The sequence below is a fragment of the Heptranchias perlo genome, chromosome 4 (assembly GCF_035084215.1).
Source record: "Heptranchias perlo isolate sHepPer1 chromosome 4, sHepPer1.hap1, whole genome shotgun sequence".
Classification (NCBI taxonomy): Eukaryota; Metazoa; Chordata; class Chondrichthyes; order Hexanchiformes; family Hexanchidae; genus Heptranchias; species Heptranchias perlo.
The window spans coordinates 37954480-37967661 of NC_090328.1; the positions used below are offsets into that span (position 1 = coordinate 37954480).

Here is a 13182-nt window from a genome sequence, read left to right on the forward strand (position 1 = left end):
TTTTCACCTTCATTGCACAGATGGTAATGTGGCGGATTTCAATGGGATGAAATCAGGCAGGTTTTATAATGGGTGGGTGATCCGGTCTGCTGAATCACCGCCCATGTGGAGAAGATGGAAGTTTGCCCCTATATATCTTGTATCGTACTTTTCTGTTTGCTATTGCTCCTTTGGAAATCATTCTGTAAATGTAAATTAAATTTAACAACTGATTTCTCATGGTGTACTACCATCATTATAATCAGGACAGATAACTCTCACCCTGCCCAACAGCTGAACAGAGCGTAAGATCAGCATTAACCAGGGAGCCCCAGCTTGCACTACCCACATAGACATCCCAGAAACTACATGCCGCCCAAATATTACCCATACTCAGTGCTCAGGGAGCTACCAGACCCATTGTTTAATCTAAGCTTCCACCCTCCAACCAAGAAATAGCCCCATAGAGGCAGAGGGCAAAGCCGAGGTACTAAATGAATACTTCGCACCTGTCTTTACCAAGGAAGAAGATGCTGCCAGAGTCTCAGTAAAGGAAGATATAGTTGAGATACAGGATGGGCTAAAAAATGATAAAAAGGTACTAGAAAGGCTGGCTGTACTTAAAGTATATAAGTCACCCGGTCCGGATGGAATGCATCCTAGGTTGCTGAGGGAAGTAAGGGTGGAAATTGTGGAGGTACTGGCCATAATCTTCCAAACATCTGTAGATACGGGGGTGGTGCCAGAGGACTGGAGAATTGCAAATGTTACACCCTTGTTCAAAAAAGGGTGTAAGGGTAAACCCGGCAACTATAGGCCAGTCAATTAACCTCAGTAGTGGAGAAACTTTTAGAAATGATAATCCGGGACAGTATTAACAGTCACTTGGACGAGTGTGGATTGATTAGGGAAAGCCAGCATGGATTTGTTAAAGGCAAATCATGTTTAACTAACCGGATAGAGTTTTTTGGTGAGATAACAGAGAGGGTAGATGAGGGCAATACAGTTGTTGTGTATATGGACTTTCAAATGGCATTTGATAAAGTGCTGCATGGTAGGCTTATCTTCAAGATTGCGGCCCATGGAATAATGGGGGCAGTAGCAACATGGATCCAGAATTGGCTAAATGACAGGAAACAGAGTAGTGGTGAATGGTGTTTTTTGAACTGGAGAGAGGTGTACGGTGGTGTTCCCCAGAGGTCGGTGCTGGGGCCACTGCTTTTCTTGATATATATTAATGACTTGGACTTGGGTGTACAGGGCACAATTTCAAAATTTGCAGATGACACAAAACTTGGAAGTGTAGTAAACACTGAGGAGGATAGTGATAGACTTCAAGAGGATATAGACACTCTGGTGGCATGGGCGGACACGTGGCAGATGAAATTTAACGCAGAAAAATGCGAAGTGATACATTTTGGTAGGAAGAACGAGGAGAGGCAATATAAACTAAAGGGCACAACTCTAAAAGGAGTACAGTACCAGAGAGATCTGGGGGTATATGTGCACAAATCGTTGAAAGTGGCAGGGCAGGTTGAGAAAGCGGTTAAAAAAGCATACGGGATCCTGGGCTTTATAAATAGAGGCATAGAGTACAAAAGCATGGAAGTCATGATGAATCTTTATAAAACACTGGTTCGGCCACAACTGGAATATTGTGTCCATTTCTGGGCACCACACTTTACGAAAGATGTGAAGGCCTTAGAGAGGGTGCAGAAGAGATTTACTAGAATGATTCCAGGGATAAGGGACTTTAGATACGTGGATAGACTGGAGAAGCTGGGGTTGTTCTCCTTAGAACAGAGACAGTTGCCAGGAGATTTGATGGAGGTATTCAAAATCATGAAGGGTCCAGACAGAGTAGATAGAGAGAAACTGTTCCCATTGGCAGAAGGGTCAAGAACCAGAGGACATAAATTTAAGGTGATTGGCAAAAGTTACTACTGTAAGGGATTGTACAAACTGTAACACAACTTTTAATACTGAGCATCAGTATCTATATGTGCTGACCCACCTTGCAATGACTAGACTCTGCCTTGGGGAATTTAGATTCATGAGATGGAGTTGAGAAGTGCCCTGACCAGAAAGAAATTCCATTGGAAAACTACCCCCAATATGGTATAAAAACTGAAATTGCTGGAAGCACTCAGCAAATCAGGCAGCATCTGTGGAGAGATAGAGTTAATGTTTCAGGTCAATGACCTTTCATCAGAACTCAGTATGGTATAGTGGATGGTGGGAATAATGATGACCTACCTGTTTGGCAGTGGTGTTGAATCATTAAGTAGTGGACATCCCACTCTAGGAGGATCTTGTGAAAGGCTGCAGTTTCTGTAACTACTAGAGAACATTGGGGTCTATTAGCAATATTATTAGTCTATGTAGCTTACCAGGGAGCCCCAGTTCCCAGTAATGAAATAAAATGTTTTAATTTAAAGTTTTTGATTGTACAGGCCAAAAGTACCAATACTATCTTGGCTTCAGTAAATAATTAAAAGCAATTTGTAGCCATTACTCTTTACACAGCATGTCAATTATCCACTACAATTATACAGCTGAGAACTATAATTTCAGCTAGAGGTGCTCGTGATCTGACGTCTTCTTTGTACCATCTAATTTTCTTCACAGCTGTACTAAGGCCATGTAGTTGGGACATCTGAAAGGAAAAGCTTAGCCAGATCAGAAATGTCCTAAGGCAGAATAGGAGAGGCATGAACAAACAAGCCCGGCTCATAGGTTTTTTTGTGCGGAACTATTTGAAGCACAGAGAATCAGCTCAATATATGTACCGTTTGATAACAAAGTTCAATTGACATGATTATTTTTTCAGTTCTGAAGAAGGGACCGCATCTGAAATAAGTTTGCCTGTTCTCTCCACAGATGCTAACTAAACTGCTATTTGCTTCCAGCATTTTCTGTTTTTGTTTTCTAGCATCTGCAATATTTTGCTGTTTACTTGTTCAGTTTAACTATTTTCCCTCATCCATTATACTATTATGGCAAAAAGGTGTATGTGTGCCTGTGCTTTTAATCTGTGCACTGGAAGTAGGCAAAACAGGTTAATTGGAGTACTCAGTGCTGTTTTCTTTATAACGTGACATAATGGTGGCTCACATGTGGCTCTGTTCAATGTCTTTCCTGATTTTAACTGTTAGAGGAACATTTTGGCACAGCCTGTTTTATAGGCATTCTTACTCTTTTCTGCTTGGATGCATAAATTTGCATCATTTTCTTTGCTTTACACCTGATTGACATTTGGGAGGGGTTTTCAGGGACATTTTCAGAGCTTCCTTGACAAAAAAGCTTTAAGCTTTTTTCATATTGTTTGCAGTCGGAAAGGAAGCTCAACATTTCTTTGCTGCTGTTAACTGCTTGACAAACATCTATTATCTTCTGACTGGTTGAGAAATTGAGGTAAACACAAACAAGTGCCCCAGCATTCTGTAAGATAAATAACTGAAGATAGATTTCATCATATTTTCTTTATTAAATAGTGTACTACTGAAACTTGACCTGGTCAGCGTTGTCAACATTTGTGGGGCAATTTTATAGAACCATAGAATTGTAGAAAGGTTACAGCACAGAAGGAGGCCATTTGGCCCATCGAGACCGCACCAGCTCTACGCAAGAGCAATCCAGCTATTCCCACTCCTCCGTCCTTTCCCCGTTGCCTTGCAAATATTTTCTTTTCAAGTACTTATCCAGTTCCCTTTTGAAGGCCATGATAGAATCTGCCTCCACCACGCCCTCGAGCAGTGCATTCCAGATCCTAACCACGCGCTGTGTGAAAAAGTTTTTCCTCATGTCACCTTTGGATCTTTTGCCAATCACCTTAAATTTATGTCCTCTGGTTCTTGACCCTTCTGCCAACGGAAACAGTTTCTCTCTATCTACTCTGTCTAGACCCTTCATGATTTTGAATACCTCCATCAAATCTCCTCACAACTGTCTCTGTTCCAAGGAGAACAACCCCAGCTTTTCCAGTCTATCCATGTAACTAAAGTCCCTCATCCCTGGAATCATTCTAGTAAATCTCTTCTGCACCCTCTCTAAGGGCCTTCACATCTTTCGTAAAGTGCGGTGCCCAGAACGGGAAACAATACTCCAGTTGTGATCGAACCAGTGTTTTATAAAGGTTCATCATGACTTCCATGCTTTTGTACTCTATGCCTCTATTTATAAAGCCCAGGATCCAGTATGCTTTTTTAACCACTTTCTCAACTTGCCCTGCCACCTTCAATGATTTGTGCACAAATACCCCCAGATCTCTCTATTCCTGTACCCCTTTTAGAGTTGTGCCCTCTAGTTTATATTGCCTCTCCTTGTTCGTCCTACCGAAATGTATCACTTCGCATTTTTCTGCGTTAAATTTCATCTGCCACGTGTCCGCCCATGCCACCAACCTGTCTATATCCTCTTGAAGTCCATCACTATCCTCCTCACCGTTTACTACCCTTCCAAGTTTTGTGTCATCTGCAAATTTTGAAATTGTGCCCTGTACACCCAAGTCCAAGTCATTAAAATATATTAAGAAAAGCAGTGGTCCCAGCACCGACCCCTGGGGAACATCACTGCACACCTCCCTCCATTCCGAAAAACAACCGTTCACCAATACTCTCTGTTTCCTACAATGAGCCAATTCTGTATGCATGTTGCAACTGCCCCCTTTATTCCATGGGCCGCAATCTTGAAGATAAGCCTAACGTGCGTCACTTTATGAAACAACCTTTTGAACATAAGAAATAGGAGCAGGAGTAGGCCATCTGGCCCCTCGAGCCTGCTCCGCCATTCAACAAGATCATGGCTGATCTTCTACCTCAAAGCCATTTTCCCGCAACACCCCCGTATGCCTTGATGTCTTTAATATCTAGAAATCTATCGCTCTCTGCTTTGAATGTACTCAATGACTGAGCCTCTACAGCCCTCTGGGGTAGAGAATTCCAAAGATTCACCACCCTCTGAGTGAAGAAATTTCTCCTCATCTCAGTCCTAAATGGCCTACACCTTATTCTGAGACTGTGACCCCTGGTTCTAGGCTCCCCAGCCCAGGGGGAACATCCTTCCTTCATCTACCCTGTCGAGCCCTGTAAGAATTTTGTATGTTTCAATGAGATCACCTCTCATTCTTCTAAACTCTAGAGAATACAGGCCTAGTCTAATCAATCTCTCCTCATAAAACAATCCCGCCATCCCAGGAATCAGTCTGGTGAACCTTCGTTGCACTCCCTGTATGGCAAGTATATCCTTTCTTAGATAAGGAGACCAAAACTGTACACAATACTCCAGGTGTGGTCTCACTAAGGCCCTGTCATTGTAGTAAGACATCTTTACTCCTGTACTCAAAGCTCATATACGCCACATTAACTGCATTCCCCTCATCTACTGTCTCTGTTACCTCATCAAAAAACTCTACCAGGTTAGTTGAACACGATTTGCTTTTAACAAATCCGTGCTGGCTTTCCCTAATCAATCCACTCTTGTCCAAGTGACTGTTAATTCTGTCCTGGATTATCGTTTCTAAAAGTTTCCCCCACCACTGAGGTTAAATTGACTGGCCTATAGTTGCTGGGTTTATCCTTACACCCTTTTTTGAACAAGAGTGTAATATTTGCAATTCTCCAGTCCTCTGGCACCACCCCCGTATCTAAGGATTTCACCGGCCTACTCTGTTGGCGGAGAGCTTCACCGGCCGGTGGCATGTATCAGAAATGCTGATACGTGCTGTCCACAATTTTCCCACTTTTAAAATGAATGGTGTGAAAGTCTGCTTCTCTGAAGGTCATTGACTCCTTGCTGGAGAACAGTTCCACAGGCACTAGTTGCCCCCTTCAGATGACTGCCAAGTTAGCAGGCTGTTTGATTGTAGAGAGCTTCACAGACAAGACTGATCCAGTTCTCAACTGATATCCACACACAAACTTCTGGTAGCGGATGCTGGATAGCAACCAGTATCGTTTGCCGTGTAGCAAAATTGTAAACCTGTTCTTTAGAAATGGATTATGATTTTACAGCACACAGTGTACAGAGGAGATATTTTCTCCTTGTCCAATGATTAACCTCTATTTTGTTGATGTCAATTTCTGTCAAAAAAGGGTAGTGGAAATCTGGATCTCACCTGCAACCCCCACCCCCCCACCGACCCCCACCCCAGAAAAAATAGCTGTTGAGGCTATGTCAATTGAAAATTTAAAAACTGAGATTGAGAGATTTTTCTTAGGAAAGGATATTAAGAAATTTGGAACCAAGGCGGGTAAATGGAGTGCAGATACAGATTAGACATAAGAACATAAGAAATAGGAGCCATTCAATAAGATCATGGCTGATCTTCGACCTCAACTCCACTTTCCCGCCCGATCCCCATATCCCTTGATTCCCCTAGAGTCCAAAAATCTATCTATCTCAGCCTTGAACATATTCAACGACTGAGCATACACAGCGCTCTGGGGTAGAGAATTCCAAAGATTCACAATCCTCTGAATGAAGAAATTCCTCTTCGTCTCAGTCCTAAATGTCCGACCTCTTATCCTGAGACTATGCCCCCTAGTTCTAGACTCTCCAGCCAGGGGAAACAACCTCTCAGCATTTACCCTGTCAAGCCGCCTCATAATCTTATATGTTTCAATGAGATCACCTCTCATTCTTCTAAACTCCAGAGAGCCATGATCTAATTGAACGGCAGAAGAGAACGGCTGAATGGCCTACTCCTGTTCCTATGTTTCTTTGTCTGTAGCTCACGTGTATTTTTTGTATTTAGTTTCAGGGCTGGAACCAGAAAAATCCAAAGCAGAAATCATAGCTGGCAAAATTACTTCTACCGAATCAAGTTCATTATCACACGATCAATCAACTGAAGAGTTGACACCTCTTATAGGTTCCAAGATTCACATAGTACACATTCACATTGATGTGGCTGGACAATCTGGAATAGAAGGCAGTGGAGGAATTGACTTGCATCAATTTGAATTTGAAACACACGCACCAACAACAGCCACAATACAGGATGTCCCTCCATCACTCAGCTTTATTAATGGGAAGAGCCAGATGGAATTTGACCCCCCATACAAAAAACTAAATGGGGAGGAGGCAAGGGGAGACCAAGTGGAAAGTGTATCACCCACCGTAAGTGGAATACAAGGTATGGATATTACGGAACAACACAGCGATAGCAAGGCTCATTTAACGATTGGAAGTGAAATTGCTGGAACACAGGAACTAGGAATCTCCAAGAGACTGGAAATAATTTCTACTGGCAAAGAACTTGCAGAAACACCTGAAATTTTAGGAGTTACAGAAGAGCCAACAAAAAATCATTCTGGGGTAGAAGGTAGTTTCAGTGGAGAACACTGGATCATCTCATCAGTTACACAGGATGCCCACTCAACCAGAGAGGATCAAAAGAAACCCAGAGTAATTTCAGTGATGGAACCATTGGAAGAAAAGCATCAGCCTCATGTGATTGTTGCAACTGCATCAACAGACTTTGATTCACATACAACTGGAGTAAGGATTACAACAGATGAAACAATGGTCTTACTAACAGAAAGGGCAGAAGTCTCAGCGTCAGCAGAAATTGTTATTCCAACACAAAAAGCAGAAAAGGGACTGCATTCCATTGAGACTGAGGATAGCACATCACTAAAAGGATTTGGTAGAGAAGAGGTTGAGAGTTCTGGTGAAGGATATGAGACAATTAGTAATGTAGTTTCAGACACTTTGAGGGAAACATCTACAGAAACAGTTATTGTAAAGAAACCAGAAACACATTCAGAACTTTCTGAGAAAATATCAATACTAGAAACAGCAACACCGACTGAAACGTATACATATACAGTGCTCACATCTACTCCATTTACAGCTGATGAGGGTTCTGGTGGAGAAATGGCTGGCCCAGTGTCTGATATTAAGTTAACTGTATCCAGCATCACTGTGTCATCTCTAACCGAGCCAGCCCAGATAGATATTGGATATCAGCAGGCTGTTCAAGGGACTGTTCCAGAAAGTATGCAAAAAGAAACCAAAGATGTGTCAGTGACAGAATCATCTGGCAGTAGAGATAGCGAGTCATCAAAGCAGGAAGAAAGTATAGAGTTAGAAGGTTCAGGTGAAGTTTCTAGCAGTGAGTCTATTAGATTATCACTTACAAGTGTGCCTACTTTGATTGGTGAGCAGGAAATCCAAAACACATTCATTTCAGTCACAACAAAAGCAGTGGATGAGGGAATTCCACATGTTGTTGTGCCTGGAACTGACAGAGAAGCTGGAGTATCCACCCTGGCAACCATGGAGACAACCACAAAGATGGAAAAACTGACAGAAAAAGTACATATTAGACCTTCTGAAGAATCCAAAAAAGCAGAAGCACACATCCTTCCATTTTCAGATATGGAGAGTTCTGGTGAAGAACAAGTTGTCCGGATAGTTCCAGATGTTTCTACTTTAGAAATGAGCAGCAGCATAGTTCCAGTGACTAGCAAAACTTCAGTAGATGAGGAAGCTCTCTATACTGCTGTTACAGCTGCTTCCGAGGGAAAGGCTAGAATATCCACATCTGGTTTACCAGAGACAAATTCGGAGATGGAAAAATTGCTGGCAAAAGTACATACACAACCAGCAACGATTTTGGTTGGTGAGAAAGAAACCAGTTATACATTAGTTTCAGTCACAACAAAAGCAATGGATGAGGGAGTTCCCCATGTTACTGTTACACCGGCAATTGAACAAAAGTCTCGAGAATCCATATCAGAAGCAACAAAGGCGACCACAGAGATGGAAAAACTACCAGATAAAGAGGTTCCAGAGCCTTCTGAGAAATCTCCAGCAATTGAAGAATCCAGAGAAACAGAGAAAGAGTCGCACAAACAGCCTTTTCTTCCAGATATGGAGAGTTCTGGTGAAGAAGTATTTAGCATCAGACAACCTGTTCGGATAGTTCCAGATGTTTCTACTTTAGAAATGAGCAGCAGTATAGTTCCAGTGACTAGCAAAACTTCAGTAGATGGGGAAGGTCTCCATACTGCTATTACAGCTGCATACGAGGGAGAGGCTGGAATATCCACATCTGGACTACCAGAGTCAAATTCAGTGATGGAAAAACTACCGGATAAAGAGGCTCTGGAGCCTTCTGAGAAATCTCCAGCAATTGAAGAATCCAGAGAAGCGGAGAAAGAGTCGCACAAACAGCCTTTTCTTTCAGATATGGAGAGTTCTGGTGAAGAGGTATTTAGTACTGAATCAGCTGCCAAACTATTCACAGAGGTTTCCATTTCAGAAATGAGTGGCAGTGTAACATTAATGACTACCAGAATTCCAGTAGATGAGGGAGTTCCCCAGGCCGCTGTCACACCTGCACTCAAGGAAGTGATATCTACAAAGGCAAAACTATCCATAAAATCCTCATCTGAAGAGTCCACCACATCAACAAATGAGACAGCCACAGAAATTCACTCTTTGGAAGTTGAAAGTTCGGGAGAAGAAATTTTCAGCACTGCAGCTGCAACAGAGGAATATGCTGAAGAAAAAGAACGTGAACAAAACCATACTTGCACTCGAGATGGAGGATGCAGTGAAAGTGAAGAAGGCTCAAGTGAAGTGACATCTGACAGTAAAATGCAGAGAGCTATAGAAGAAGGCATAAACACAACTGCTCCATTACATGAGCAGGAGAGTTCTGGTGAAGGTATTCAAAGAATACAATCTCTATTAGAAGGGGAAGTTCAACTAACTACAATGGCTGTACATGAAGAAAGAACTGATGTGTCCACATCAGAAGCACTGGAGAAAATTGAGGTTACTGATGAACCACAATCAAAACCATTTGTAGAATACCCTAGGCAGTCATCAACTCCCAGGGAACAATCCATAGATGCTGATGAAGAAAGCAGAAGAACAGTCATTCTTTTTACTGAAGAAGAAAGTTCTGGTGAATTACCAGAGATTAAACTTGACTTCAAATTTACTACTACTGTTTCTGCTCTGACTAATGAAGTGTTATTAGCAAAAGAACCTCAAGTGTCTGTTAGTAGTACTCATATAAAGGAAATCTCACCGGTAACCACTGAAACTCCTGTTTCAACAGAAAGAGCAAAGGACAAATTTCAACCTAGGATAGTTCATACGGAAGGCATCAAAGAAGGTGAAGAAATGAATTATACACAACAAACGATTCATAGCACTGCAAGCAGTCAAGTGGATCATAAAAAAATTGAAACGTTGCTCAAAATAGTTAAAGCAGAGCTAAATGAAACCCAAGAGAGAACTGTAGAACATTATGGCAAGACAGGAACACCACCCATTGTCCTTGATGAGGAAAACGACTGGTTGCCAGAAGATAAAATTATGGGTAGAACTCTTATACCTCAAAATTTTAGTGTAATTTACAATAATGGTAAGGAGAATGGAATCAGTACTATAGAGGAACAGGAATTTGGAGCTACCACAGTATCAGATTTTATAGCTGAAAAGGAATTAAGAGATGTAAAAGAAGAAATTGAAGTAAAAATTGTTGAAGTGTCTCCAACGCATTTACCAACTCACAATGTTACAAAAAGATTGGAAATTGTCCAAACTGAGGCAGTGAAGTACAGTGTCACTGAAGTCTTGAATAATATGCTTGAGACAGATGTTGATGGATCTGGAGATTTATCTTCACCTTTGATCACAGTAACACCTGAACAAAAAAGAATAATCAGCACAGCTGGCTCAACAGTTTCCTTAGATAAAATTGGAAAAGACATGCATGAACCACAGACAGGGAATGACATATTGCCATTATTTACAAGTACAATTTTACCACAACAGGTTGCAGACACCTCTCTAGAAACTGCATCCATTTCCCCCACTGAAGGCACCAAGGAGAATGTGTCACATATAGTTCCAGGTAAAGAAGAGGGTGAGATATATACATCCACTGTACAGACTTCTTTAAAGGATTTAGATGGTCCAAGTACAATTTCAGAAAAATCAATTACATATCAAATGGTCAATGATTCAAAGGCCAGTTTAAGTGTTCTACCTGCTGAAGGATACATAATTCGTACGGTAGAATATGATAAAAACATTGAAGTCTCACCAGTGTCCAATTTATTCCAGGAGGAATTTTCTGGAGATGATATTACAAGTACTGAAGGTAAAATATTTAGCCGCTTGCCAGATAAGACTGCACCTTCTACACAGACTTCATCTCAACTTGATCTTAAAACGACGAACACAGAAAGTTTACCAACAAAAGCAACTTCTGTGTATTCTCCTGAAGAGCGGGTTCTTGGTTCGACACAGATACCTACGGAACATGCTGATGTATCTTCCAATAACATTTTCTCATCATCTGCACAAGTTACAAAATATGGAGAAGAAAGTATATCAATAGAGCTATCTGAAAAGAAGCACGATGAAGAGTTTGTGAATATTGCGACAGCACAACCAACAACACAGGGAATTAAATTGGAAGAACTGGAAAGTTTGCCTTCACTGTCGACCTTTGCCAATGTTGTTACAAAAGAAGAGATAGAAGCAAGTGAGATAATTATACAACCAACCATTAGTCACAAAGAGTTTTCACAGACAATGGACAAGAGGACTGAGGAGAGTGTCGCTAATGCAACATCTTCATTGGAAATTGGTGTGAAATTACAACTGGTAGAAAGTTCTGCAACACATTCAGTTCCTATCAAAACATTTGAAAAAGAATCAGTCGTACCACAAACAACTGCTTACCCAAGCACTGAACATGAATCCAAAGGACATGGTGAAGAACATCTTATAGGAACATTACTGCCACCAGATCCACACGGTGCCACACTTGGAGATGTCGAGGTTTCACCATCACAAAATATTTATGTTGAAATTTCTAAAGAGACTGTAGTTAGTGTTACACCTTTATGGCCATCTACAGAACAAAAGGCTGAAAAGGATATTACAGAACCTGTCAGAGTCACAACAGTATCATCCTCTTTAAACGAGAGCTCTTCACAGGAACTGGAATTACTTGTTAAGGAAGATCTCAAAGATACAACAGTAGTGTCACTTCAAACAGATATAAAATTAGAAGAAGTCAAGGCTTCTCCTTCAATACCTACTTCATCTTCTGTAGGACAATCTCTAATAAGTGGCACTGATGTCCATACAGATGTTCCTCCATCATCAACGCCTGACAGACCAGAAGACTGGAGGTCTGCACAAACACCTGAACAATTGATAAAAAGTACTGATGATTCTGGTAAAATGATCCTATTTTGGGTACAAACTGACATCAAAACAACTGAAACAACACTGACATCGACAGCTCATTCGGAGACCACTGCTAAAATTGCAGTTTGGGATTATAGTGAAACTGGTGAACAAATAATTGATGGTGAGCCAGATGATGGGGAGACTGTTCATATACCAGGTATGAAATATAAGTCAGAATACTTCTTCCTCCAGGTTTTTAAGCTCAAATGGTGATGCAAAGAAAAATAACTGTGTTGAGCATCCGGTATATTTTGTGTAAATGTCATATTACTTTTGTTGGTAATTTATATTCCCAAATGTTTTTACTTTTAAGGGACACTTTCTAAATGAGCACTCCTGGGGCAGAGCCTCACCCACTGGGAGCACAGATTGGGAAATGGATGGAAAATTGGCATTTCACCCATATTTTCCTGATAAGTGCTCCCAGCAAGCAAGGCTCTGCACCAGGAGTGATTATCATTCAAACTCTTAGTTCCTTCAATGGAGAGATTTTAGTGGCTGTCTGGAATGCTCTGCCAGATAACAAAACAAAAATAGAGTGCAGGGAGAATTGGTCTTGCCCCACATAAGCACATCTAATATAGTCTAGGTGTGACATTGATGGAAACTGTAGAAGAGCCTATTAATTAGATCTGTCTTGTAGGAATAATAGTTTTAGCTTTAAGGTGGTTTCTAGGTTTTTTATGTGTGAAGCCAAATTTAGCTTTTGCGTTGTCCTACATAAACCGATTAAATTACAGGGACTCAATTAGCTATTGACTCACTAAGACAATATCTAAGGTTCAACAGAACAAAAAACTGAAAAAGCAGGAAATACTCAGCAGGTCAGGTAACATCTGTGGAGAAACAAAAGTCAGTCAGCCAACGTTTCAGATCTAAGACCCTTTCTTAGGACTGCAAGATGGTACAGAGGGACAGCATTTAAAAAGGAACAGAACAAGGAAAAGGGGGAAAGGAAAAGAAAAAAAAAGCACA

General features: G+C 41.2%; 1 protein-coding gene across 1 annotated transcript in view; it reads left to right on the top strand.

The window, feature by feature from the left end:
- LOC137320871 (versican core protein-like) overlaps positions 1 to 13182 on the top strand; it is a 178093-nt gene that overhangs the window by 118026 nt on the left and 46885 nt on the right. Inside the window, exon 9 of the mRNA XM_067982803.1 lies at positions 6734 to 12364. Coding sequence (XP_067838904.1) covers positions 6734 to 12364 — 5631 coding nt within the window. The remainder of the gene's footprint in view (positions 1 to 6733; positions 12365 to 13182) is intronic.